General features: G+C 47.8%; 3 protein-coding genes and 1 long non-coding RNA gene across 7 annotated transcripts in view; 1 reads left to right on the top strand and 3 right to left on the bottom strand.

Moving 5' to 3' along the window:
* Positions 1–2,114: 2,114 nt before the first annotated feature.
* Positions 2,115–5,781, bottom strand: PSRC1 (proline and serine rich coiled-coil 1). 3 transcript variants are annotated; one of them, XM_081120232.1, is made up of 8 exons: positions 5,706–5,781; positions 5,306–5,359; positions 5,157–5,214; positions 4,276–4,717; positions 3,661–3,937; positions 3,320–3,571; positions 2,906–2,993; positions 2,115–2,690 (listed from the first exon to the last, which is right to left on the bottom strand). In XM_081120232.1, exons 2-8 carry the CDS (start codon positions 5,322–5,324, stop codon positions 2,687–2,689), a joined length of 1,140 nt encoding a protein of 379 aa, XP_080976358.1. In that variant the 5' UTR covers positions 5,325–5,359; positions 5,706–5,781; the 3' UTR covers positions 2,115–2,686. The 3 variants fall into 3 exon arrangements, with proteins under 3 accessions (XP_080976358.1, XP_080976360.1, XP_080976359.1); XM_081120234.1 differs by having other exon boundaries at positions 5,751–5,776; XM_081120233.1 differs by lacking the exon at positions 5,706–5,781 and adding an exon at positions 5,487–5,548.
* Positions 5,782–5,934: 153 nt separating this feature from the next.
* LOC308548568 overlaps positions 5,935–27,696 on the top strand; it is a 65,198-nt gene continuing 43,436 nt past the window's right edge. The window contains exons 1-2 of the long non-coding RNA XR_013997633.1: positions 5,935–6,474; positions 7,683–7,732. This is a non-coding gene — a long non-coding RNA (uncharacterized lncRNA). The remainder of the gene's footprint in view (positions 6,475–7,682; positions 7,733–27,696) is intronic.
* MYBPHL (myosin binding protein H like) lies at positions 10,198–20,431 on the bottom strand. The gene is made up of 9 exons (XM_081120237.1): positions 20,138–20,431; positions 15,098–15,186; positions 14,376–14,571; positions 14,007–14,146; positions 13,704–13,863; positions 13,468–13,604; positions 12,307–12,493; positions 11,398–11,444; positions 10,198–10,287 (listed from the first exon to the last, which is right to left on the bottom strand). The coding sequence occupies exons 1-8, from the start codon at positions 20,382–20,384 to the stop codon at positions 11,434–11,436; spliced, it is 1,167 nt and encodes a 388-aa protein (XP_080976363.1). The 5' UTR covers positions 20,385–20,431; the 3' UTR covers positions 10,198–10,287; positions 11,398–11,433.
* SORT1 (sortilin 1) overlaps positions 23,190–27,696 on the bottom strand; it is a 54,999-nt gene continuing 50,492 nt past the window's right edge. For both annotated transcript variants that reach the window (XM_081120235.1, XM_081120236.1), the window contains exon 20: positions 23,190–27,636. In XM_081120235.1, coding sequence (XP_080976361.1) covers positions 27,622–27,636 — 15 coding nt within the window. In that variant the 3' untranslated portion in view covers positions 23,190–27,621. The remainder of the gene's footprint in view (positions 27,637–27,696) is intronic.

A 27,696-nucleotide genomic window follows, 5' to 3' on the forward strand; every position in this document is an offset into this window, starting at 1 on the left:
CTGAGTTGAGAATCTCAAGGTGCTCAGTGACTGGTTACCTCCTAACTCTACTTCTCTGGGCCAATTTGTGTTTTTTTCCCAATGGAAATGAAGCAACTGCTCATACTCCAAGCCAACTATGTCCTCTACAACATTACTTCTATACCCAAGTTTTGTGTTTGTTTCAAAGGTCTGTTCAACAAACTAGGTAGGGAGTTAACATGAGGGCAGTTGAGGGTAGTGATTAAGAACAAACTCAGGCCCTGGCTGGGTAGCTCAGTTGGTTAGAGCATCGTCCCGATATGCCAATGTTGTGGGTTCGCTCTCCAGTCGGGGCACATACAAGAAGCAACTAATGAATGCATGGATGGGTGGAACATCAGATCGATGTTTCTCTAAAGTCAATAAATAAAAATTGGGAGAAATAGAACACAAATCCAGGAACTGGACTGAGTGACTTCATCTCTCTGGGCCTTAGTTTTTCCGCCTGCACAGTGAGGAGGAGAACATCCGCCTAATTGAGCTTTTTTGAGAATTAAATGAGTTGATAATACATGTAAAGTGCGTAGAACAGTTTACAGTGCATAGCAAGTAAGAGGCCAATAAACGTTGGCTTCCCTTGTTGCTACTGGGTGGGGCCGGGGTGGAGGCATAAAGAGAAAAATAGAAAGCCAGACCAAAGGGAAGGACGCAAGCAGGCAGCTGAACAAGATGGACTGCTGTGGCAGGCAGGCCTCCTCCCTCGCTGCACGTTGTTGCTTAAGCAGGTTTGGAGTAGATGGGGGCAACTGTGGGTGTAAAACTGACTGACCAAGAAGGCCCAAGAAACATGCCTTGTCCTCTCTGGCCACCAGGTGGCAACAGGACATGGATTTGCTGCTCCTTTTGCTTCTAGGGACCCACCAGGCCACACTTACCATCTGCTGGCCACACCTATTTGTGTGCCTAGGCTTGCCAACCTCCCAGTGTTTCCATCAGAGCAGGTAGTGAGGAAAAGGGCCCCGTTAGACACCAGTGCAGGACCCAGCTGCGAAACACACGTGTTCTTGTCTCTGCCAAATTTCCCCAGAGTCAAATACTCAGTGTGTCTCCACACCTCCTCCCCCAACTCAATTCCTGGAATCCCAGAGCTGCAAGAGTTGCTGCAAGAGACTGAGGGAAAGGTGACTGTCTAGGCAGCTGTCCCTGTGATATAGGTGAAGATGTGAAATGAACCTGAAGATCAGCCATAAAAAAGAAGAAAGCAATGGAGGACCCCCCTGGCCTGGGAACAGAGGAAGGGCATTTAAGTATCTAAGTAGGGCGCTTATGGACATATAAGGTGAGATGGGCACCAGCTGGCATCCACTTCCTCTGCCCAGTTGCCTGCTGGCTTCCTTAAGTCACAGCCTGGCCTTCAAGGAGGGACATTCTCTCAAAACTCACAAGGAATTGAGTTGGTTCTGGTTGCAAAGTCAAAGGCTGTGAGAAAAGGGAGACCCTTAGTTAAATCTGCTATAAATGAGTCTGTCATTCATTGAACTACCACCCATCCTGACCAGATATTTTTTTCAATAAATGAATGAAATTCTCTGCCACATACAAATCACAACACTAGGCCCTGCAGGGACTTATGGGTCCTGGTGCTGGCCCTCAAGTCTAGTAGAGATAAGAACACCAACAATTCTAATGAAGTAAAGGGGAATGTGAGGAGGTGTCCTGGTATCTTCTGCCTGTGGCAGAGGCTGAATACCAGCGTACCCACTGAAGGGCCCCTCAGCCCATAGGCACAGTAGAAAAGATGCTCAAGAATTCCTAGGAGGCTCCATTCTCTTGCCATGAAAAGAAACCCAAGTTTAAGATATAAATAATACTTTACCAAGACCTTGGCTTGACATCCTCACATACTGTGAATTAAGCTATATTTAACTTGATCTGAACCTTTTAATAACATTCAAACCCTGGGAAAAGGCAGCCTGTTCCCATTTAACACCAACAAGGGGGTAGTTACAGCCTGATTAGCTGGAATCTCGAGGCCCTAGGGCCTATTCAGGCTCCTCTGCCTGGGAAGCCCATCGGGCTCCCTCATTGGAATTACATAGGCGTTCAATCCAAAATTGTTAGAAACTGGAACAGGATTTACTTGCACATGTACAGAGAATATAAAAATACATTCATTTTATTTTAGAAAAACATAGGCCAAATGAATAAGCTTATCGTAAACTGGCCTGTTAAGGTTCACAGAATTCATAGGAGGCCAGGTGCCTGCCTCTGCTTCTCCAAACAGGCCACAGTCCAGGAGAGGATGTGATTCAGGAGGACTGCTCCTGGGAGAACACGAAGGTCAGTTACGGAGGCCATTCATTCACATGTAAATGCCCAGTGAACCACTGCCTGGGAAGATCAAACTCTGTGGAGATGAACACAGGAGCCGGGGTGGGTAAGGACAACACACTCTCCTGCGTTTCTCATCTGTGTTAATTTCACTGCTGGGAGGTGACCTCTTTTCCCTAATCTTTCAATCCAGAGAGTTTGAATCCCCTCCAGCTTAACCCTAATCCACCCCATCTCCCTGGGGCACCAGCCCCGGTGGCATCATCTCTTCCTTTTGCCCTCCGCAGTAGTCAGGAACTGCCTCCAATGAGAGGGCTTGGGAGGCCAGAGAGGTGAGTCCAGGCAGTGACTGTAGTGGTTTGCTACTGAATTCTTGCTTGCTGTCTTCATTTCTTTATCTAAAGAGACATAAGGAGGAACTGCTTTATTGCCCTTCTTCCTCAAGCCCATGCTATCCAGCTGAGTCCAAGTTCCGCAGGAAGAAATGGGACACCCCAACTTCCAGGCTCCCCTCCTCTTCCCCATCTTGCCACACAGGATTCAGGGCTGATGTGCCTAACAGCTCAGAAGCCCAGATGACAGGGGAGAGTGACAGCGCCTTGACCAGCCTTACCTGGTAGGTCCTGGGACTGCAACTTTCCTGGGGGGCTGCAGATTGCTGCGAGTGGTACCAGGAAGATTTGGTCGCTGGGAAACAGGAACTTGATGGGGGTTAACACAAGAAATGAGTTAGCAGAAAGTTCAAGTGACCTTCTCACAAAGATAAATACTAAATGAACAGGATGAGTTTGGGATTAGTGCTTCCCTCTCACCCAAGGTAAAGGTATTTGAATGGTATTTGAAAACCAAGGTTCAACTTCTTGGTCCAAGCCTACATTCCCTCCTTAACTAACCATCTTCAAACAGAGTTGAAATGAAGACGGAAGAAAGTGGTTCTTGTTACCAGCTCTAGGAGGGTGCAGTCAAGCTGGGCAAGAGTGTTTATTCTTGCTCTTGATTTCTCGTCTTTATGTCCATTCTTCCTTACCTCTGTGCCCTGCAGCGCTTGGTCTTGGAAGTCCTTTCCGAGTTGACGTTGAATCTGAAGCTAGTACACCACCTTTGCTGGGTGGTATACTCCGGCTGGTGAGTGGCACTCGGCTGATAGGCTTGGGGATGGCTGAGGGAACAGGTAGTCGACTGGAAGATTTAACAGCTGTTCCTTGTGGCCGAGACAGGCGTTGAGGGTTGCTGGTAGAAGGCTGTGGGGCCAAGACTGGTCTTACGGGGACAGGTGGGCCTGGTGTAGAGAGTTGAGGTATTTTAGGGTAAGCTCCACAGCCTCCCTACACCCACTCACCCACAGATTTGTTGCCCAGGTCCTCTCACTTGCTGTTGCTCTCCCACTGGGCCCAGCTTTCCCCCGGGTTGGAGGAGTTGATCGGGTTGGAGGAGTTGACCGGATTGGAGGAGTGGACCGGGTTGGAGGAGTGGATCGGGTTGGAGGAGTTGACCGGATTGGAGGAGTTGACCGGGTTGGAGGAGTGGATCGGGTTGGAGGAGTTGACCGGATTGGAGGAGTTGATCGGGTTGGAGGAGTTGATCGGGCAAGGGGAGAAGATGCTGTGCTTTTAGATGTGGGGAACAGATTGCAAGTGGGCGAATCCTGAAACACAAAGAGAGAGAAAAAAACGAGACTAAAATGGAAAAAGAATCTGTTCTGCTGGCTGATTAAAGGATAGAGGTGGAGAGCTGCCTAGATCTTAATAACGAAGGGCAGAAGCTAGCTGCTGACATCATCACCAACACCATTTGAGAGCTTATTATAAATGTTACAGAGCTCTGCACAGACACGGTGCAAAGTGCATGGCTTATGATATTTCCTTTAATTCCAACAATTCTATGAGGTAGAATTTCACTATCTCCATTTTACCAACAAGGAAACCCCTTTATGCCTGTATTGTGTCTGGGGTCACACATCCAGCCCAGGCCCTCTAAACTCACCCTCTTCACGATGGGGGTCCTCTTTCCAGATGTTGCCCGAAGAGCCCTGACTGACCCCTTCCTATCACTGCTCCGGAGTCGGGGTGTCAGGCTTCCTGGAGAGGGGGTGCTCCTAGCCAAAGGGCTCACAGTGGGTAACAGGTCTCGGACAGGACTGTCCTTCAGCACAAAGGTCTCCCGCCGAGGACTGGGCTTTACCCTGCGAGGCCCCAGGCCCTCGCCTGTCTTCTCCCGCTCCTGCAGGGCACACTGCTCCAGTTGCGTTGCCAGCCTGTTGGCCTCATCGAGGATCTCCTCCAGCTTCTCTGGGCTGAGGCGCCCTAAGCTGAACCTCACACCCTGGGGCGTGGGGGCTACAGCATTTAGGTCACCTCGGTGGGACAGGCCTCGTCGGAGGGGTTTCTCTGGAGTCGCCAACACTGCAGTGTCTTCCTCCTCACGACTGAGATAGAAAACAAACAAGGCACAGTGCCCACAGAGAAGAGAGCAGGAGACTGTGGGAGGGAGACTGGGACACAACGGAGCCCAGGACACAACCCCAAACCCTGTTGCGCATGCTGGCCTCCAGGTGATGAGACACCTGCTTCTATGAGGCCTGATCGGCTGTTAGCATTTACTGACACTGGAAATTATGCCAGATGAAGATGTGGCAAGTCCATTTACCCTTCTTAAGACCTTGCAATCTCATTCCAGCTTCTCCCTTCTCCGCCTTGCCCAGTAGTGGTGTCACCGGGGCCCAAGCAAATCAGCCACCAGAAGCCCCACTGCACCCAACCTTGCTAAATTACCAACCCTGGCCCCAGAGGACAAAAATTCAGCAGTAAAGGGTTAGTGACAGATGCATCGTTGGAGGAAAGTAAATAGCATAAAGCGGCTGGTACCTGTCGGATGGTGACAGCCCTCCAAAGTCCAAGGTCTCATCCACTATAAATTTGACATCTGTAGGGGAGGAATGGAGGAATGCCAGTTGTGGGTCCCTAACATGGCTCTCAATCATAGGGTCTCAATCTTCCCTCCAGGATTTCCTTACCTTCCTGCAAATCTCCCATGTTCCAGCCAGCAGGAGCAAGGAGTCAGCTTAGACCTGGAGACAAAGCATACCTTTTTCTCAGGTCTCCATCCTGCCCAAGGCTCCCAGCCAGACAGGCTGAGAGTGCAAGCCAGGGGTTGGGGGTCACGCTGGAGTAAAGCAAGCGTCCCAGGAGTAGCACCTGCCGCGGTTTACTGCCATCACCTCCCGGGAAGGTGCGCGGAGCTTCCCCTGCATGCTTATCGCGCTCCGCAGACGGCCCTCCCGCCCCGCCGCGAGCCGGCCTCTCCGCACTGGGGGCGCTCTACGCGCCCTATCTCCCTCCCAGCCACCGTCCTTTGGATTCTTCCTGTCCCCAAATAACCTTCCCACTTCTCGCAGCACCACACCCACAGCTCACCCTGAATTTTCACTTCCCGCCTCGCGGTACCTCCCGCGGACGGAGCTTTTCTCCCACAACTTAGTCCCGGGAATCAGCTCCGAGGGGGCGGGGCTCCTTTCAAATCTCTCAGGCCCCACCCACTCCGACCACAGGCGCGCAGTGATTGGCGGATCCCTGCCTCCTCAGCCCTGGGGGGGCGGGGCGGAGGTGGGCAGCTGGCCGGAAGTCTGCAGGTGGGGGCGGGGCGGAGAGCGGTTCCAAGAAAGACTCCATCCGGGCGGCTGGAGCGCGGCGGCGGCGGCCGCGAGCGCGCGCGCGCTCCCGGGGGACCTTCACTAGCCCGCGAGTGTGGGTTTCGGGCCCCGTCACCCCGTCTTCTCCGCCGCTTCCTCGTCCTGCCTAGTGGAGCCGGGGGTTGTGGCCCCAGCGACCCGCGTGGTCACCGAACGCCCCTCGCGGCCGTGGGCCCTGAAGCTAACGCTGGGCCTGAGGAAATCCGTTCCCTCGCGCTCAGGCCATAGGCCAGCGCCGCGTTTGCCCGGTTTCCTCAGGGGTGACCTGTCCAAGTCACCGTAGTTGCTAAACACCGATAATTTAGGAATGTCGAGGTTGTCTGAGAAGTGCCTCTGCCGCGGCTTTTTAAAGCAAGCCCGTCAGAGCCTGAGGCGGCCAAGACTTTTGTAAAAGACGACAGCGGGTCAAAAGGGCAAGTTGCAAAATAGTCCGGAGATGTCAAGGACAGCGCGGGGGACACGGTCCATCACAGTGTCTAACTGTACGGGGCCAGGTGGGTACTAGACCTATCGGGGCGCTCACCGCATACGTTCCAGAAGCGTCGAACCACCATGCTACACACCTGAAACTAGTATAGTCTTGAATGTCAACTGTAGTTGAAAAAAAAATTTTTTTTTAATTAAATGAAAGCGATGGAAAAGAAATACAAAAGACCACAATGGGCTTGAAGGACAGGGAGAACTGGGTTCAAATCCAGCGCCGACTCCTGGGTGTCTGTGGGGGGGCGGGCTTGAGGCAATGGTTGCCTCCGACCCCTGGGCTCTCTGTGAAGGGAAGAAAGTGACAGTCGCGGGGGAGTGATTCGGAGCAGAATCACGAATATCAAGTTTTATGCCGTGTGCCTTCGGGGTGCTTTTGAGGGGGGGGGTTTGTAAACTTACTACCTCTAAACTCCAAGCCGTGCTTGTAAACCCCGCGAGCCTGCTTGGGAGGTAGGGATGCTCTCTGTTGTTTCCAGGTGTTGCCTGTGAATGGACGGGGCAGAGCTTCTTAGAAATGGTCTAAAAATTAAAAGATCCTAAAAGCGGCCCAAGAGCTTTCCTGGAAACGAAGAGCTTGAGTTTTATTTATTTATTTTATTATTATTTTTTAAATATATCTTTATTGATTTCAGACAGAGGAAAGGAGAGGGAGAGAGAGAGAGACAGAAACATCAATGAGGAGAGAGTCATTGATCGAGCCCACAACCCGGGCATGTGCCCTGACCGGGAATCGAACCCCAATCACCTGGATCCTAGGTCGATGCTCAACCGCTGAGCCACGCCCGGCCGGGCAAGAGCTTGAATTTTAGTCTCCAGTGTGTGTGTGACCATTACTTGGACCATTTATGGGCTTTTTTTTTGCTTACTTCCTGGTTTTGAGCGGTGAAGTTGAGATGGCGAGGTTTTTAGGAGTGAGATGTTGCTGTAAGAAATGCCACAGGGAGCAGAGGAGCCTGGGGATTCTGTGGCTGTGTGATAAAGGGAAGGGTGGGGAGGCCCAGAACTTGCAAGCTTATGGGAGGAAAACCTGAGAGAGGAGGATTGCTGCTTTTTCTCCAGGCTTGCTGGTGAGAGTGGAATTTTAGTTGCTTCTAGGATTCAGGTTCTAGGGAGGTGGGGAATCCAGAGCCAGATGCCTCTCTCCGTCCAGGCAGGTAGTGATAAAGTGGAGATCTGGGGGAAAGAAACTGTTAATTAACTGCACTCTTTCCTCCGCTAGGAGCAGCCTGAGTGGGGAAACACTGCGCACACTTCTTCGCCCACCTTCAGGTAAGCGGGGGAAGCAGTTTTAGCAAATTGGAATTTATTTTCTCCTAAGGAAACGCGTCTCCAATTTTCTTTTGCCGAATGATGATTTTAAAAGCTGTTGCAGTACCAGAAAAAAAAAGCAGTGGGACTACTTTCTCTTCCAAATGACAACAAAGTTAGAAAACACAGATTTTAGGCACAAGAATTCTTCCCTCAGCATAAGGCCGCTAATCTGGGAACTATTTGTCCCCCTCAGCTCAACCCCAAATGATGCATATGTATGAATAGATGTTTAAGATTTTGGATAAATAATAAATACGTGAATTGATGAAGAAATTACACCCCCCTCCCAGGCACACGGTAGGCCTTAGTTCAGAAGGTACTCCACGGTGTTGAATGCATAAATGAGGAAAACAAGGGTTCTAGTGCAGTTCTTGAATGCAGAAGGAGTACCTGGGCATCTTGTTCAGTGTGAAGATTTTATTCTTTCACTATGAAGGTTAAGAATGTATGACCTTTAAGGGCCTTTGAGTATTTCAACAAACAGCAGAGGTATGGGGCTGTGGGCTGAGGCCGAAGGTCTAACTGATCCTTAGGGCATCATAGCTAGAAGTATTTCACTCCTTCCTGACATAGGCCCTGCTTGGCTGGAGTTCCTTTTTAGCCATCGGGTACATGACTGGCTGGCTCTGGACTCTGCCCTCCCCCCCAACAGTGTCAGCAGGGGTTATGTACATTAGACCCTACAAATGACTTATGTGCCTATTTCCCCAATTTTCCCAAGGATGGTACATAACTAGTTATATTCTAGATACAGAGGAAGAAGTTAATTTATGATATACAATGGATGCCTTGGGGCATTAGCACTTAATTATCATAGAACTTCAGTTGAGAAAGGCTGGAGTAGATACTTTGTCTCAACTTAAAATAGATCTTTGGTCTGAACTTAGAAAAGCCTTTCACACTCTTCGTAGCCAAAACACATCCCCTTCCTCCTCAAAACCTTGCCTTATATTTACTGGATTCTGGAAATCTTGTCTTTCTTAAGCCCATACCGACTACAGTGGGGGTCACTGAGTAAAAGAGATGAGAGGAAATAGGGAAGCTTGAGGTCAGACACACCTGGTTCAAATGCTAGCTCTGTTACTACCAGCTGCATACTTGGAGCAATTTATGAGCTTCAGTTCACTCGTTTGTAAAATGAGTAATAAGAGACAAAACTCTTAGTTCAATGACTGCTGCATAGAAGGCTGTTTTAGTTATATACAGAGTGGAGCAAAAGTAGGTTTACAGTTGTTTGAATGGAAAAGAATACAATAATTAATAAATAATAATACAAGAATAAACTATTTTGCATACTCACAATGGTAAACCTACTTTTGCCCCGCCCTATTACTGTGTAACAAACCACCCCAATATTCAGTGGATTGAAAACCACTGTCCACTTATCTGCTCATGATTTTATAATTTGGGCAGGGCTCTGCAGGGACAATTTGTCTCTACTCCACAAGGAGTAGACTGGGGTTGACTATGGCTGTAGGGTCCAAGGTGACCACATATGTCTAGACCCTTTGTACTGTCTGTCAACGAGGCTGCCTTGTTGTCCTTTATATGGCCTCTAATAATCTAGTAATCTATCCTGAGATTCTTTAAATGGAAGCCAACTTGCAAAAACAAGCAGAAACTACTAGATTCTCATTTCCGCTACATTCTTTTGGTCAAAGCAGGTTACATGGTCAGCCCAGATTCATGAAGTGGAGAAATAGATGCCAACTCTTTTTTTAAAAAAATTGATTTTAGAAAATGTGAGAAAGAAACATCTATTTGTTGTACCACTTATTTATGCATTCATTGGTTGATTCTTGTATGTGCCTTGACCCGGGATCAAACCCACAATCTTGGCATATCAGGATGATACTCTAACCAACTGAGCTACCTGGCTAGGGCGATGCCAGCTCTTGATGGGAAGAATACCAGGCCTTTCCTAGGATGGGAGGAATTGTTGCTCTCCCTTGCAGATTCTATCACAGAATGCCTTTAATATGTTACTTGTTATAAGAATAAAAGCAGATTCTTTCCCTAGGGCTTAAGCACATGATGTAATTTCTTCAGTATCTCCAAGACCTCAAGTCTTAGTGCTCTGTCTCTAATTAGCTATGTACATATTTATGTGTCTTGCTGTCTGTGTCTCTGTGATGGACGCGCATCCTGTCATTATCCAACTTTTACTGCAAAGACCAGAGAGGAAGAGGCAAGTTATCTTTAGCATCTCTCTCAGCACCTGGTACTGTGTAGAGTTCAACTCAGCTCTGTCATACACTGTCTAGGGACAAGGATGGTGTTAGAAACCTCTGTGGAAGGAAAGTGGATTTGGGAAGAGAAAGAGGAGTCTGAGGTTTTCTGAGATTGCTTACAGTCTGGCTAAAGAATTCCAACTTTCTAAATGGTTTTTCCACATGGAAAGGCATAAACAGATGGACACTTATGCACTGAGGAGCCTCACATTTATTTAGATCAGTCCAAACCAGACGCTGTACTGGAGCTCCTTGAGAACACAATCTCAGCAGTCAGGCTTCCTGGAGGCACAGAAAAGAGAGTTTGTTAAGGCCATAGCAGCCAGGAGCCCGAGCACAGACAGGGTGCTGAGGCAGCCCCACACTGTGAGTTCTCTCCTTACCCTGCTTCACTGCTGGGCACTGGCTGGGAGAGAGGGAAAGGACAAACACTGAGGAGGCTGACGCTAACCCAACACAACACTGACATGGGAACTTAGGGACGGCAAGGGAACTGTCTTTGCAAGCCAACTGGCAGAGAGGGTTCTGAGAAGTCTGTACTTTTAATGCATCCCTTAGGGTTTTCATTTGCTATTTATCAATGATAGGCTTAAATAAATGACTTCTGGGTTTGAATTCATTCTCAGTTTTTATCAGCTGAGTCAGAGGAGACATTGGGACCCCATTCTCTTTCATTCTCTCGTGTGCTTCTTTTTCACCTCACTCATCAGTTTGTACACAACATTTCTACTGTGAGTGATTTAGAATCTGAAGGCACTGTCAAATTCTAAACACTGATCTGAGTTGTCCTTTGCCTGTAATGTGCTGTTTGGAACCACATAACCACATGTTCAATTATTATTGACATGTGGTGATAATGATGGTTTTCTCCTCTTGGTAGGGGAAGGAATCCATAAACTTCAAAGTAAAAAACAGTCAATGAATCTGTTTCTCACCATGCTTATGGTACTGAGGTAGAAACACTTAAATGGCAAGAGCAGAGTCCTCTCCTTTCCCATGCTGCCACCACATGGTGGTGGTGACCCTTGTCCATTCTCCACTCCTGGTTATTCACTTGACATCTTTTCTTAGAGCATATGCCCACCTCCCTCCCACAGATCCCCCTGACAATCAGGCAGATGCCATCAGTCTTCTTCAGAGGTCCATACATTCTTATCATGAACCTGAGGGGCATAGGTAGGTAGAGGATGTGACAAAAGTAGACTTCATCTATGGTAAATTTCCTCCACGGGGTTGATAGTATTAGCTTACCAAAAAAAAAAAAAAAGTTAAAAGAAAAGTTGTCACCAGTGAATGCAGGATTGAAAGGCTCAGGAATACACATCTGTCCAAGTCTCAACAACACTAGCCATAAACATGAGACATTCAGACACCCTGTTTCTCCTTCCTTACCTTCCTCCTGGGTTGCCCATGTCCTCTTAGGGGGCCTCAAAGAGAAGCTGCAAGAATTCAAACATTTCTCAATGTTAATATCTCAGAAATCCCTGGGAAACCTTCTTTCGGTGTCCTGGGAAGGGATATGCTTCTCTGTTTCTGGGAGTCCATGGTGCTAATGAGGAATCTATGCATAGGGTAGAATACGACTTGTAGTTAACAGCCCATTTATTCCTGATTCATTCCACACACAGTTAAAGAGCATCTGCTGTATGTCAGAAACTGGGCTCAGTGCTGGGGGACAAAGGTGGGTAAAACTGTCCCTGCCCTCGAAGTGCTCATAGTTTAATGGGGAAACAGATAAGTAAATTGATAATTATAAAAACAAAGTGCTAAATGCTATGATGGAGATCTGAACAAGGTGACAGTAAATGAATGCTTTAAAAGAGGTAGAGAGATGTGCAATATTTTCTTTAAACAAACTAGAGGGGAAAGTCCTCTGGTTTGTTTAAAAGCCCAATAAACAGCTGCAGCCTTCCTGGACTGAATCAGAAGATTGTATTGTTTAAAAAACAAAAAACAAAACGAGGACCAGGAAACTTGGGCTCTTTCCACCATAGTGCCAACTCCTCAGTTAACCAACACTGGAAATCTCGAGTAATCCAGTAACCTCACTATACATCAACTTTCTCATTTGCAAAATGGAAGTAGCAACTCTTCTTATATTGTAGAATTATGACAGAGAGAAATGAGATAGTTGATAATAAAAATGGCTCCTCAAATACATTCCGATGTTGACAGTGATGAAAGGGCCCGAAGAGGGAAGCAAATTAAGCCCTTCTCCACCTAGGCTTGTGTCTTTTCCCCAACTTTTCACCTGTGGAGAAAGGAGAGGACTGCACCCTAAGACAGGAGTTCTGCCCTTACCTATCACGTCCACCCGACAGTCCACAGATGCCTCCCCCAGGGGGTTAACCGCCTTGCAGGTGTAGATGCCCCCATCAAAGGGACCAGGCTTGCGGATTTCTAGTGAGCAGATTCCCATATGAGTGAGGGCTCTGTACTTGGGGTTGTCTTGGATATCCATGTTGTTCTTCAGCCAGATAATCTTTGGCTGGAAGAGAAAGATGAGGGGGAAGTAAGGGGTGGTAAGAACCAATTCTTTCTGTGCTCAGTCTTGGGACACTTTGCCTATAAGGCTTGGGGACACTCTGGCCAGAGGAGCAGGAGGGGTAGGGTGTTTTAGGAACAGGTGGTACAGGGATCTAGAAAAGATAATGGCCTCTAGTTAGCTCCCCGTCCCTTATATTTGGGAAGGGGTTCCCCTTCCAGTACCCTCAACAGACCCCACGGTCCTTCTCTTGGTTAAAAAGAGCAGCTAAAACCTTGCCTTGTTCATCAAGTATTCCTGACTAGGAGAAAGGTGATGACTCCTATTGAATCCTGCTCAAGCAGCCCCTTTATGGATCAGAAGCACTGGGTGTCAGGTTCACCTCTTTTTTGTGTATACATTATCAAGTCTTTTGTATTCTTTTCCCACTGTTGGCTTGGAAGTTATTCCTGTCCCCTCTGGTTAGAAAATAATTTCTAGAGTAGATTTACTGATATTTTCTTTCTGAGATGTTATGGCCACATAGTCTGGTACTTGGTAAAGGTTTTTATGCCTTGTGTGGAATGAATAGGTTGTAACTAGACCTAACTGGCCAAAGGCTCAACTCTAGGCAGCTTGCATGTGCATGGCCCTGATCAGATGAGATGTGGTAGATGAGTAAGGAGAAACCAATGGGACTCCATCATCCCTGCCAGAGAAACAACTTTGAAGCTCATGCCCAATTGCCAGCCGGTCAGAAAGTGGCATCTTCATGCATGACGAACAGACAGTAAAAGGAATACTGGGAATATTATCCACGTCAGCCTGTCTTGGACTACAAGTGCCCTGACCATTCCTACAAGACCTGCTGTGGAAGAGGAAGATGATGGATGGTGATGGGAGCAGATGTTTTGGTTGGAATGCTCTTTGACATAGCTAAGGTTAGAGCAGGTGCAGGAAGCAGCATGGCTCAGCCACCCATAGAACTCCCCACTCACCTTGGGAGAGGCACGGACGCTGCAGAAGAGCTGGGCATCATAGCCAGTGACTGTAGTGCAGTCTGCCAGAGGCTGGGTGAACTTTGGAGCTTCAGAGAAATCTCGCTGGGCAAACCCCTTGGTCTTGTAAACTGTAACTGAGGTGACCCAGAAAAGCCCTGATATAGTGCCTGAGATCTCTATCCTCCTTCAAGTCTTTATCCTCCACTTCCCAGCTCAGGGTCTCTGCACCTTACCTGCTTTCTGGATGTGGGCAAGGTCAGCAGTGATGGGGGCTGTGTCACTTAGCCCACACTGGTTCTCAGCAAAGACTCGAAATGCGTAGGAGTTGCCAATGATGAGGTTGGATATTGTGCAGTTGGTGCGGTGATAATGCTCTAGCACTGTGAACCACAACTTTGGGGTCCCAAGAAGATGCCACGAATGAGACACCTGTTTTATGAACTCAGTCCACCTTAGCCCACCACATGGAGCTATCAGAGCCCCATTCCAGAATGTGCTATGCCTCCCTTTCAGCCTCCCTCCCACCTGGACCTCACCCAATATTTTGTGTCAGCCTTCTGCACCGTGTATCCCAGAAGTGCCGCATTGCCTGTGTCTTGGGGAGGTGTCCACTCCAGGGTAGCACTGGAGCCCCAAACGTCCACCAACTTGATACTCTGAGGAGGGCCTGGCCTCTCTGAAAGGGCCAAGCATGGCACTGGGCATGGTACAACTCACATGCATAGAAATCGCTTCAGGAATGCCCCTTCCCCTCCTCTGCTCAGCTACCCCACCCTTCATCCACTTCTGTTTCTCACACTTAGTGTGGGGGTCACCCTGGCTTCCCCAGCAATCTGTGATGGCTCTTTTCAGCCTGGAGAGGGAGCCCCTGAGGACCACCCTAGCTCCTGCTCTCCCCACCTTACCAATTACCAAGATGTCAATGGTGGCAGTGGCCTCCAGCCTGCCCAGCTGCACACTGAACTGGTAGCGACCTGAGTCAGCACGTTGGGCTTCTCGGATGAAGAGGATGGAGTCCTGCTCCCCATTCTGCACGCTCACACGACTGGCATCCAAGGCACGGCTATTATGTGTCCAGGTGGCTTGAGGTTTGGGTTTGCCCTGAGAAATAGGGATAAGGCTGTGAACAGCCCCAACAGACCTCTTGACCCTCCACCCCAGATCCACATGGTGACTTGACTCGCAGCTGCAAATTCCTTGAATTAGATAGAGGTTGGTGGACTCTCTCAGGGGACTTCTATCTTTCAGCAACAGCCTAAGGATCATGGGAAAAGAGGATGGCTTGGAGCCTCCCACCCTCTGTGAGTTTAGGTCATGGAAACACAGGGCAGCTGGGACTAACAATAGCCATCTGAACTCCCAAGAACCTTCCCAACTGAGAGCTCCCAGACCTCTGCTGACTGAAGGGCAGGGATTAGCCTCACCTCATCACATGGGGCCCAACCCACCCCACCCTCAGGAGTGCAGATGGAAGGCCTATTTGGCCTCAAACTTCTGGTGACGTGGCTCCCTTCATTCAAGACCAGGACGACTGCCCCACTGCTAGCAGGACTCTTGGTACCTGTTTCCAAATCAAACCCTGTCCTGGTCCCAGCCATGGACCCAGTGTGGGGCTGGGCATGATCACCTGGAATGGAATTCGTAGGTTCACAGTGTCTCCAACCTTCCGGATGTAGGTTTGCCTCAGGGCCCGAGGTAGCCAGATCTTAGGTTGCTCTGTGTGATAATGGGAGAGAATGGGGTGGTGAGCCTCAGAGTGGTGCTCAGAGGGAGTAATGCCTTCAGCTGTGCTCCATGGGCAGGTGACCCAGGCATTGCTCAGCAAATTGAGTTCTCTCAAAGGGAAGGGGAAGATTGCTCCTATCATATTGCTGGGGTTTAGGGATGAGCAACAGGCTAAGGGATCCTCTAGAGAGTGCCAGTCTTGGCAGTAAGAGCACTGGAGTGTGAACCTGATGCTTCTGTTAATTTATAGCTCTCAACTCCTGACTCTCCATCAACTAAGATTTCTTTTTTCTGTTTGTGCACAGACCAGTCCAGTCTGTGTGGTTTGTCTTTCCACCCATTTGCTGCATTTATCCTTAACAACACTCTTTTTGTCAAGGCTACTTTCAATGTTAATCCTGACCTCCAAGTGTCAACCCCACCCCCAGTTTGGTGCCAGACCCGGGGAGAAAGCTTTCCCTTCCACAGGCAAAGTCAACAGCCTGGACCCACTAGGACAGCACTGATGTCATTGCAGAGGTTCCTGGCGTCTGGGTCCCTTCCTCTGCATGACCGCCCTGCTCAGCGCTTGTACAGTGTCCTTCCAGATTGTGGAGGATCACTTTGTACAAACAGAATCTGGGAAATACTAGGTCCACTGCCTACTTCCCCTTGGTCTCCCAGGCCTGTTCCAGTGAATAGAGAGATTAGATTATGTTTATTGGCTTCCAGGATGAGGACAGGAGATGCTCAGGAAAGTGCTGAGTGTGAGTTTGGAGAATGACCAGGTATAATTTTCCTCCTTGGCCTCAGGGTGCCTTGATGGGAGAAAGTGCAAACATCCCACCTGGGTTCCCTGGGGGCCCAGCTAAGACTAACACAATTTTCTAGCCTTCTTGGGGCTCCTGTCTTTTCCTTTCTCAGGCAGATATAGTCCCCTGCTGCTGTTCTCTTAAGTGGAATGTTGCAGTGTCTCAGTTCCCACCAACTTCCCAGCCTCTCCCTAACTATTCATTCCTAGCAGTTGGGACACCCCCCCCCCCCCCCCCCGCAGTACACACTGTGGCAAACCGCACAACTGCTTGATAGTGGATTCCAAATTTTTTTATAACATCCATTTCCCTGTAAATACATTCCTAAGCATTCACTCCAACGTATGTTTACTTTTGAATTGAACTGTTTAAGTATATACATTATATAATGCAAAATTTTGAATGGTGAAGTTAAAAATAAAGAGAGGTTCTGCTATATTCTTTCTACGCCTCAATTTGTAGATTGTTGTCGTAGAGACCAACTTCACTCCCACAGTTCCCCCCATTACACTCTCCAGGTCACCTGGCCTTTGTAAATGAACATAACCACAAATATTCGGCGCACCCTGTCCATTTTATTTACCTAGTTTTCTGTTGTGTGCCTTATGTTTTCACCTGGATCGTGCTGTCTTAGACTACACCTCACCCCTACAGGAACTAAGGGGTACGGGGCCTCAAGTGCTGAGTGCCCATCCTCCCTGAGCTGCTCATGGTCTGCCTGCCTCAGTAGGAACCCAATAGCCACGGAGCCCAGGCAGCAGAATGACCCTGCTCTGTTTGCCCTCTGTTTGACTTTGATGGTTTGGAAGGAGGCAGGACTTGAAGAACAGAAGAAGTGTTTGTGCGATGTGTTCCTCTCCTGGGGCCATCTTGGCAAGCCACCAAGGACTTGAGAACAGGCGGATATGACTTAAGGGTTTTCTGAACAAAGAAGGTGGCAATTGAAAAGGAGGGTCAAAACCTCATGTTGTTGGGCTTGGTTCTCCACTGTTGGGTGGGGAAATCACCCTTCACACTTGCTGGGGAGAGGGCTGGAGAGAAGCCGGCTCTGCTGTCCCTTGCTCTGCCTACAGAATATCTGTGTTATGAAGGGCCTTGCTGAGCACCCGGCAAAAGGAGCAGACTGGAAGGAAAGGGCTTGGAGAGGGAAACATTTGCTGAGGGTGTCATGGATGGTTGGGAAGTTATGCTGGACTAGGACTCCTGCCTCCCCATCTAGGAATGTGTGTGTGACGGACCCATTCTCTGAACATGGTGAACCTGTCCACACACCTGTCCTCCAGTGTCCACCTGGGACTGGGCACCTTCGTCAGGGCTCTGACTGTGATCTTGCCCCTAGAGGGAGGTGGCAAAGAAGGGGCACCCTCAAGGATTGAAAATTCTGAGGTGAGAAAAGGAGCCCAGGCTGTCAGGCCTAGAAGATGTGTCAGCTGACCTCTGCTCTGCTTAGACTTTAGGAAGGAAACGGGCTTCTGTAGATTGGTATGTGCACATGTATATTTTGGTTCCTACTTGGTGTTTCTTTTGTTTCTTTGAAAAATACCTTGGTAAATGTTAGCATAGTTTCACCTGAACTACAGAGAAAAATTAAAGAAATAGGTTGATGTGGAACATAAACTAAGATGTGGGAATTAGGAGGAGGAGGAGGAGGAGGAGAATGGCTCTGAGATCCAGAGGGGATCCCAACAGGGGCAGAGAGAAAAAAAAGGCTGACAGCTAGGATGGTGGTCTCCCTGGAGGCCTCCCGTGCCAGTTCTTTGCTTGTGAGATTCTCTGACACAATGATGAATCGATAGGGGACAAACCGAAGTTACTAGAATATTCCAACTGAGGATAAGTAGGCGAGGATATGGCTTTCAGAAGGCTCCCAGATCCCACTGGGAGGGCAGAGGATGGTTTGAGGTTAATGCAGCTGACAAAGTGTGGGAGGTGGCAGGAGAGTGTTTGACAGCTCCAGGTGCCCCGGCAGCAGCAAGCATTTCCCCAGCTCAACCCGGCCTTCTTGTCTGCCCTGCAAACAAGAGCAATCTGACCCTTTGCTGAGAATGTTAATAGGAGGGCTTATTTGGGGCATCTCTTTTCACACCTCCACAGTCTGCGAGGTGTGAATTGTACTGACCTTGGGGAAACATGGCTTTCTCCTCAGATGCCAGGAGGGATGTGAATCAAAGACTGGAGCCCAAAAGCAGAATCTAGGTTTTCTAAGACCAGGTATGAGATAGCCTCAGTCTAGTTTTCTCCCTTCATAGTCTTGAGGAAAAGGCATTTTGAAAAGTCCTTTGAGAGCCATTGGCTCTGACCTGTGTCTCTCTTACTGCTGTATTTCTCTCAGACAGGACGTTGTCTAATTCTTTCTTAGAAATTAGTAGAGAAGACTAAAGTCCAAAGATCCTGGCTCTTCTTGATTAGAAAATTCCTCCTAGTTCTACCCTAATTTCATTCTGCTCAAGTTTATGCTCATTTCCTTATTCTTTGCCCACAGGAAAAATTGGTCATATGCTCTTATAACTTCCTTTCACATGGTTAAAGACTTTCCTCCAGCAGTTCCCTAAGGGCTGTGCAGTTCAGATTGATGTTATGAATTATGGCCTGGAGAGTGAAGAAACAAGATGGATACATTTGAAGAGTGAAGGATGTGTGTGTGCACACACATGCGTGTGTGAGTGTGTGAGACTATTAGTGTGTGTGTGTGTGTGTGTGTGTGTGTGTGTGTGTGTGTGAGTGCATGGTTACCAGAAGATGGCGAATGCACAAGGTGAGCTGTGCCTTTGAAACAACCAGAGATTTCCAGGGATCCAAAAAGTACCAGCATTTCTTAGAGAAACGTTAGCAGCTGCTTAGAATGTGGCCTTGGTCTTACTAGAAACCTGTCTGGAGGAGTGTGATGGAAAAGGAGCATGTGACCTCAGGAGCACTTTGTGAAGGACAAGAGTGGCTCTCCTTGAAGACCATGAAACAAAGGTCAGAAAAAATAAAAGGACATAGACATAGGCAACACTTCTCTGAGAAGGCACGTCCCCTCCATCTCCCATCCCCTTCCCGGGCAGTAGTCTTCCACTCCTGCTGATGGCTTTAGCCCTGGTTCACTGTCGCTTTCCCCAGCACTTATCCTGTCATGATCCCTGGTGATTTCAGCAGCCATCCTTCCAGCCTCTGCCCGGCCTTACATCATGCCCCCACCCCTCCAGGAATTCTGGCCTCTCCTGCTTCAGCCTCGTTCCTTGGTCATCGTCTAGGTCAATAACTGCAGTCCCTCTGTAATCTGAATTTCAAGCATCCTACTCTCTCATCCCCACCGCTGTGACAGAGATGGCTAATTGTTTCCCATCCAGATTTACATGATCTCATCCATATTATCATGATTTGTGAGAATCACTTCTGAGCCAAGGCTTTTAAGAAATTTCTCCTTCCATCTCTGGTCCGCTGAGCCAGGCCCAGTGGGGACCCCAGGCAAGCAGCACAGAGCTATAGGCTACTGAGGTCTCTGCCAGAGTAGCAGGGGGTGGGAACCTGGGACTGGAAGGGGCATCTACCACCTCCTAGCCCAAAAATGCCTCTTTGCCAAGAGGCTCCTGTAGACCACCACAAAGAGGAAGCCAAATGCTTCTCCCAGGAGGGCTCTGCTTCCATGGGGCTCAGATTCTGAGAGGTGGGGATTTCCCATGGGAGCCAATGGGGGTCTTGGGGTGGGTCTGGGAACTATGGCACTACCCAGGGAGAGGCAGAGTGTCATGGACTGTGCACTATTTAGCCTCCCATTCGCTATATGCTTTTCATTTCCCTCTTCTAGACAGCCACCATCTCACTCCTCATTCGCTTTTGACTGGCATTAGTACAGCAGGTCCTCCTAGTCCCTGTGACAGACATTTTTAAAAGGTAAAAATATAAACAGATAATTTTTAGTCACTGTAAAGTGCTACAAACACCATTCACTGAGTTTTCAACTCAAAAAGCAAAACCCAGCAGAGACACTTGAATAGCAAGTAAGAGTCCACCAAGGAAGGGGTTGGGGACTCCAACCAATGCTCCTCTGTCCTAAGTCCCCATCCCATGAAGTCGTGCAGCTCTGCGCAAACTTAAGGAGGTGCCATCAGGGTGTCAGGGATATCTTCCCAACTCCCACCCCCAGCCTTCCCACTCCCAAGGGTCACCTTCTAGAGGGGCCAGGAGCTGGGGAAAGGGGCTGCTGGCCCCCAGTTGAGGTGAAGTCTGGGGTTCTTCAGCATCCGCTGGGCTGGCTTCTTTCACCTTCAGCGTGGGTTCCGAGGCCACCTCCGGCGCTGTGGCTGTCTCCATGCTGGGCCACCGGAGGCTGGGCTCCAGTGGCAGATTTTCACTGTTGGTGCTGAGGGAGGGGCTGAGCACCTGCTCTTCAGCCTCTCCAGGGGTCCCTGCCATGGGGTTATGTAATTGGGCTGGCTTCTCCCCACCCAGCTACTCCCAGCAAGAAGGGCTGAAGCAGGGGCTGGGGGAAGAGAGAGGAATCAGCAGCCCAGAATAGCCACAGGAGGAGGGCTGAGGTGGCCCTGTTATCTTAGGAGTGAGATGACACCCCTCACACAGCACCAGGCAGGGAGGAGAGAGCTTGAGCTTCAAACAGCTCCCCTTCCTCCCCCACACAGACCATCCAAATGGGGTCTCTGGCTTCTGTGGGATTGGGTGACATCTTGACTCTTCACCTCCAGCTCATCCAACAGGGTGTTCAGGTCCAAAGAAAGGGGCCCCAGGATTAGCTGAGTGACAGGCACGCCTTTAACTGCTCTCTCTCTCTCTCTCTGCTCCCACATTCAATGCGTTGTAAAAGTCTTGTCAACTTGACCTTTTTTTGTTTTGTGGAATTTTTTGATAATCCTCTCCTGAGGATATTTTTCCCATTGATTTTTAGAGTGGAAGGGAGGGAAGGTGAGAGAGATCCATGTGAGACACATCTATTGGTTGCCTCCCACATGTGCCCAGATAGGGGCTGGAGCTGGAGCTGGAAGCTGCAACCCAGGTATGTGCCCTTGACTGGGAATCGGACCCGTGACCCTTTGGTGTGCAGGCCAATGCTCTAACCACTGAGCAACATCTGCCAGGGCTTGTCAACTTGACCTTTAAGGGTGCATCCCCATTCTCCCTCCCGCCCCCCCCCCCCCCAGTGACAGTGGAAGGTACAGTCTGCACTCAGAAGCCAGACTACCAGAGCTCATGTTGGCCCTGTCACCAACTAGTTGTGACTTGTGACACATCACAGTCTGTCTTAGGTCTATTTCCTCATCTGAAAAATAGAGATGATAATAATCATAGGGTTGCTGTGAGGAGTAAAAGAGGTAATCTGTGTAAAGTGCTTAGCAGAGTGTAGCCAACTAAGTGCTCGATAAATGGGAGCTATTTTTAGGTCAGGCCACTTGCCCCTTTGAAAGCTCCCTCACCTAGGAGATAAAGTACACATAGAGAGAGAGGCAGCCGTGGGGAGGGAGGAGAGCCAGGGGCATAAGGTCAGAGGACTTGAGTGTGACTTCTGGCTACACTACTCACTCTTGAGCTAGGTGACTCTGAGCCAATCCCTCCCTCTGGACCTCCGGTCTTTGGTCTGTAAAACAAGGGCTAATGAGGCCAGGGCTGCTTGAGGATAAAGTGATACAAATGTAGGGAAGTGGCCAACCTACAGGAGATGTCAGTTACATACTAAAGGTCCTCTATGATTTCCAGGTTTGCCAAACCATCATTCTACACGTGCTGTATGCTCCGTCCAAGTTATCTGGTTTCCTGTTGTACTTTTATCTCCAGAAGCCAGCATCCCCTCTGTATATACATCCATATTTCTATATAGACTATTTTTAGAGGTTTAGGTTCACAGCAAACTTGAATGGAAAGTACAGAGTTCCTCCCACATACCCCTCCCCACAAGGCCCTTATATTTTTATGGAAAAAAGTAGTGTGGTTGAATGAATAGGCTCCTTACTCACGGTTGTCCTTTAGCCCTCAATTTGGGGGCAGTCAGTAGGATCCCAGTAGGCTGTGTTACTGTCTTGGGGTGTGGGGCAGAAGCCCTCTTTGCAACTTATATACGGTCTCAGGGCCAGGACAAACTGTAGACACACTTTGGGCCCCGGAACCTGTTTACCAGGAGCTAGGATGGCCAAAGAGGGTGATCTTGGACCTGGACCTAAGGCTGGTTGGTAAGAGGCTGCACTTACCAGGTGCCACATCAGGACCAGTGTGAAAGCCTCTCTGACCTATTTCTGTCACTTGACCCAGCCAAGGCCCTTCTAAGTACAGACAGTCCCTACACCAGGGGACTCCAACCACCACCACCCTTACACCCAGGTTTTTAGTCTTAGCCCTTTGCTGCAACAAAGGGGTGAAAGAATCAAATAAAAAATGCAGACTCCTAGGGTCTGTCCGTTAGAACAGTATAATTTAATAGGTCTGACTGGGATCCAGGGATCTGCATTTTCAAAAGCAACCCAGTGATTCTGGCATAGGAAGTCTAAGAACACTGTTAGACAAATTCCTGAAAATAAAACCACCTTAGATCATCTCCCGGGGGAAGAACTCTTCCACCAGACAGCAGGCTCCTCAAGAGCAAGGTCTCTCTGCCTTGTCCTTTTCAGACTGTGATGCCAGAGCAAGTATTGCAAAGAAATATCACCCCAGGATGGCAGACTGAGGAGCCAGCTCAGCCTAAAGGCTCCAGGAGGGTCAGCAGGAACCTCTTCTAAAAGAAAATGTGAGAGGAAAGCTGCAACTCTTTGAAAGTCCTTAAATGAAATGGATCAGGAAGGACTATGAGTAAGAGCAGGAAGAAAAGTGTAAGAGGGGCAAATGGAAAGATAACAAAGTTAAATGTCAGTGTTGTCATTTGTCAAACCTGCTATAAGGAACATACAATTCAGGAGAGTGATTGTATGTTGCTGTGTCCAGAAGAAGAGCACAGCAATTGAAACCTGAGGTGTGTAGGGTGGGTCGGTTAGACTTTCTGGGGAAAAGAACAAGAAAGCTGGTCTTATAAATACCCAATATTAGATCTTTATGAGCATAAAGAGGAAGAAAAAAATGAGTTTCCCCCACAAATTATCTTAATACCTTTTATGCTATAAATGCACAGTCCTGGCTCTTTAATTGGCTTATTTGCTGGTTTGGTTTGATGGCTGAAGCTAGAAACTGGAAAAGCTATCATATTCACAAATTGTAGCTTAGTCATTTCAGTAGCTCAAGTAACAAAGTCCCAGTCTGTTTTATTTCTAACCCAAATATTGCAAATATACAGAAAATTACCAGTACAAAGTTAAAGACATCCAGATTTATTTACACAATGCTTAAGAAATTTGAGTTTTATTTCCATTTTGTGGAATTTTATTATGGGGTCTGGCTTTGTTGTGTAACTGGCATGGGTCATTGAGACTTGATTATCCCACCTCACATGCAATTTTCTGTCCCAAGGGAACAGAAAACTGGTTTGTTTTTTAGCGCACATGCAGCAATGATCTTAATAACTGCTTTACACTTTAATAGGAAGGCGGCTGTCCCATAGCTTGGGGAAGAGGCAGAGAAGATACAGAACAGGGAGGGACCACATGCTCAGAAAGGGAGCAAGAGACAAGAGAGGGCTGAACAGGCACATGGGGACCCTGAGCATTTTTGTGCACGAGGATAAGGAGAGTATGACTAAAACCCTCTTCCCTAGACATCCAAACACAGGAGGTGGGCAGAGTATCAGGGAACAGTCGTCACCTGACCACAACTGCAGGCATGCGGAGGAAGAGAACTGCAGTCAAGATTTGGGACACATCAATAGATCATTAGCATGTACACTATACAGTTTATACATGTGTATATGTACATATGTATAAAGGTACAGATTAGTTTGTTATTCTCTATAAACAAGAACCCTTAAGAATGCACTGGTGTGAGAAAATGCATACAGCAAGTTGAAGACAACTTCAAATTCATGTTCTGATTCTTATTATAATGTGATGTAACCAGGAAGGCAACGTGCTGCTGCGATTTCAGTTATCCTCCATGAGGGTAAGGCCTGGGCTCTGCTAGGGCTGACGGTGCTCCCGGAGCCCCCTGAGCCTAGCAAGCAGTGGCAGATGGAACAGAAAGCCTGGCACCTGCTCAGTGCCGGCGCTGACAGTCTGGCCCTCTCTACCACTCTATCATGTGGCAAATCTTAAACTTTGGTTTTGTTCAAAGGACATTTAAGTCCAAGTTTATTTTCCTACTTGAGAGAAGGTAGCAGCAAAGTTGAAAAGCTGAATCTCTTCCTATTTGAGCAGTTCCAAGTCTTCATATGGGACAAGGGGGCTGTACCGACAATGAGCAGGATGAGCTCTGAGCCCCTGCACATAGGGGCAGGGCTCTTTAGAGCCCTCCTAAAAGGGAAGAGAGAATCTCTACCTGGATGATTTGCCTGGAAAATAAAGAAATAACTAAAGCCAGGCTAGCCCTGCCACCTGGGGTGGGTGTAGACAAGCCTGGCATCATGACAAAGGCCATGGGAGAACCAGCAGGAGCTGGAGTGGTCAGTGCATTACTAATCTGTCAGGGATAAAAGGCTAGCTTGGGCATGTAGAGACCCAGAGGCAAACCTGAGACACACACACACATACCTATTCAGAGGCAGATGGCAAATTCTAAGTTTGTTATAGCTAGTCTATTGAATCTCCTGAGCTCAGCCTAAACTACCACACCCTCTAAACACTTTCATTCTTCTTCTAAGTGTGTTTCCATTCAAATCACAGCCTAGGTGTATGCATCCCTCGTCTCTGGTTGCATTGAAAACCAAAAGGCCCCTCAGGTCTAAGACACCTATCCATAAAGCAGGAAACATGGCAAGGTCTCCACCTGGATTTAAGAGCTCAGACCACGCTGGATGGTCTGATATGTCCAACCTCTCTTATGATGCTAAATTCTATTGCTGAGACCACTAGAAATAATCTCTTCTGCTCTATCAATCCTGGGATTTCACACAATATGCTATACTTCCAAAGATAATGCTCCTAACCTAACATCAGGACAAATTAAGAGATCTTTTTTTCTTAGACACAATCATGGGTTTAGGCTGTTTTACTCACTGGCTGAGGGCATACACTTGTGAGCGAGCAGGCTGATGTAGAACGCTAACTAGCTGGTAAAGGGAATAAGCCAGGCTTGTGAGCAGTCCTCAAACCAACTAAGCCAGCGAGCCAGCTAGCTAGCCAGCCAGGGATGGGAGAGACAGAGAATGGAGAAGGTGACTTAGTGGAGAGTCCACTCCTGCTCTCGAATAGTGATCCTCAATGAGGTGAGAGGCAGTTTCTAAACACACTCAAAATGATCATTACTTTTGTGTTTAGCCATGAAAAACAGGAGAATAAAATTTCTACTAAGGTGGCAAAAGGGTGCTAAACACTGCTCTGAAAGAAATGCCACTGATACCCACCTTGTAGAACAGCCATACTATAAGGAAGAAGCCCTGCTCCAGGTAGGCAGCACTGTTCGTAACACATAGGGGCCCTGGACAGTTTACTCAAGTTTTGCATCTCCATCTCCTAAAAGTGGGGATTAAAATCCCTGCCTTTTTTTTTTTAATTTCACAAGAATGTTGAGGTTCAAATGCTTTGAAAATTGCTAATTTCTACAGAAATCCCAGGTGTTATTATAAGCAAAGAGCCCTACTCTTGTATGGTTACAGAAGAATATTAACTTTCCTACATCTTAAAGCTGATCAGAGAATTGCCACATCTCAGCACATCTACCCCAGGGAGTATATGCTACGAGAAAGGGTGTAGATGAAGTAGGTCTTTGCTGGGCAGCAAATTCACTTTGGGCAGGAGGTGAGAGAGTCTGGGACAAAGGCTGACACTATATCCTTTGTGAGCTGGTTTATCTTTGGAATTATTTTAAAGTTAAAAACCATGCAAAATGAATGCTTTTCCTAAAAGACGAGTGCTCTCTGGCTCTAACAAATATTCTCTTTACAAAAACTGCCCTCCTAATATTATTTTCTAACTGAAGCTCCCTGACTCATTTAATTTTACTGCAGTTTCCAAGTCTCTAGAATTCTCCATCCACTCCCTCCCCCACTTCCCCTGCTGCTGTTATTCCATTCTGGTGAGGAGAGAACTTTAGCCATCTGCTCATGCATTCTGACAAAAGTTAATTTGGCACATTTACTTTTACGGACTTTCTGGCCATAAAATGAACTAGCAGCAAAATGGCAGTTACCAGAGAATGTCCCAATCATAATTACTGGGAGAAACCGTGACCAGCACAGCAAGTACGCTAAGACCAAAAGCGTACTGTACTCTATTCCTATATAGCAAATATTCAAGTTGTATTAAAACTAATTATTGCAGCTTTCCATGACTATATGGCCACCCAAAATCCACCTCACTACATTCTATAATTGAATTAATTTGAAAAAATGTCAAATGGAAAACTCCCTTAAATTTAAAATATGAACTTAATGTATCATATCTTACACTGGAAGTGTTTTCAGTTGGTTCAGCCCAAAGTTTCATGCCAATAAATTACTTGGCAAAGCTGGGGAAAAGGGGTAAGGAAGAGAGCCTGGTAGTAAAATTCTGATTTTTTAGAAAAGCCTATAGTTGTGAAAACATGTCTAGTCCTGGCTCCACATACAACACGCCACCTAAGAGGAAACAAAAAAACAGCCATTTGAATGATTCACCACCGAGCCAACACAGCAGGTAGAAGAGCACGTGGAAGACCATGTTCAGTCCTCAGGCTACACCGTGCATGCCACCATCAGTTTTAGCAAAGAGATCCCTTGGCCTGGGCAGGCATCCAGAGACAGCCCAGCATCGTCCTTCAGCAACTCTTCTGGCACACACACAGCATGGCTTGAAAAGTCTTGGAGGAAGGAAGGATCTCTCATTTAATAGGTGCTAAATCTAGTCAATTTTCTGATGCTCCCTTCTTCCTGCCCCCAGTTAAAAATATTGCCCTTTAAGTTCTCCTGATTTAGTGTCTTGGAAGCACATGGTTAAGTTAGTCACCAAAGGGCAATTAACAAGGGCATTGCCTAATTAAACAGGAAAAAGAAAAATCACTGTGATCTATGGCCCCTGGGGGAAAAAAAAGGTGGGGATCTGTGTGAGAAGCTGGTGTGCAAGGTTCTTGGAGCAGGGCTGTCCCCAGACACAGAAAGGTTGCCCAGGTGGTGCTAGTCACCACAGCCTCTGATTTCATCTCTGCAGCTGCTGTGTCACCAGCAGAGCCTAGGGATCACAACGACTACTTGGTGAGAGTTGATGCTGGAGTTGGCAGGTGCCCTGGGGCAGGCGCCATGCAAAACATGCAGGAATGGAGTCAATGAAATGTTCCTTCCCTTCAAATTCCATTTCATTTCCCTTAAAAAACAAAAACAAAAAGAGCCCATACTTTGCAAAAAGACAGAACTTGAAGTAAGACGTTAAAGATTTAAAATTTTTCCCCCTCAGAGCCAATTGTAAGTGTTTAGGGTTTTGCCCCCACCCCACTCCCTGCATTTCTTTAGTGGAAGTCCTTCTGGCTTTGACGGAAGCAGCGGAAACATAGCTGGATTCCTCACAATGGGAAATTTATTTCCCCAAGTCGGAGCCACAGGGAGTGTAAGAGGTACTGCGTTTCTATCATCCATGCTCGGTCCCAGCTCTTTGACGAGCTATTCCAAGAGGTCCTGAAAAGACACAGACCATATTATTTAACAAACTAAAAAATTCCTATTTTGAAAGTAATT

Source organism: Miniopterus schreibersii (assembly GCF_964146895.1).
Source record: "Miniopterus schreibersii genome assembly, chromosome: 19".
Taxonomy (NCBI): domain Eukaryota; kingdom Metazoa; phylum Chordata; class Mammalia; order Chiroptera; family Miniopteridae; genus Miniopterus; species Miniopterus schreibersii.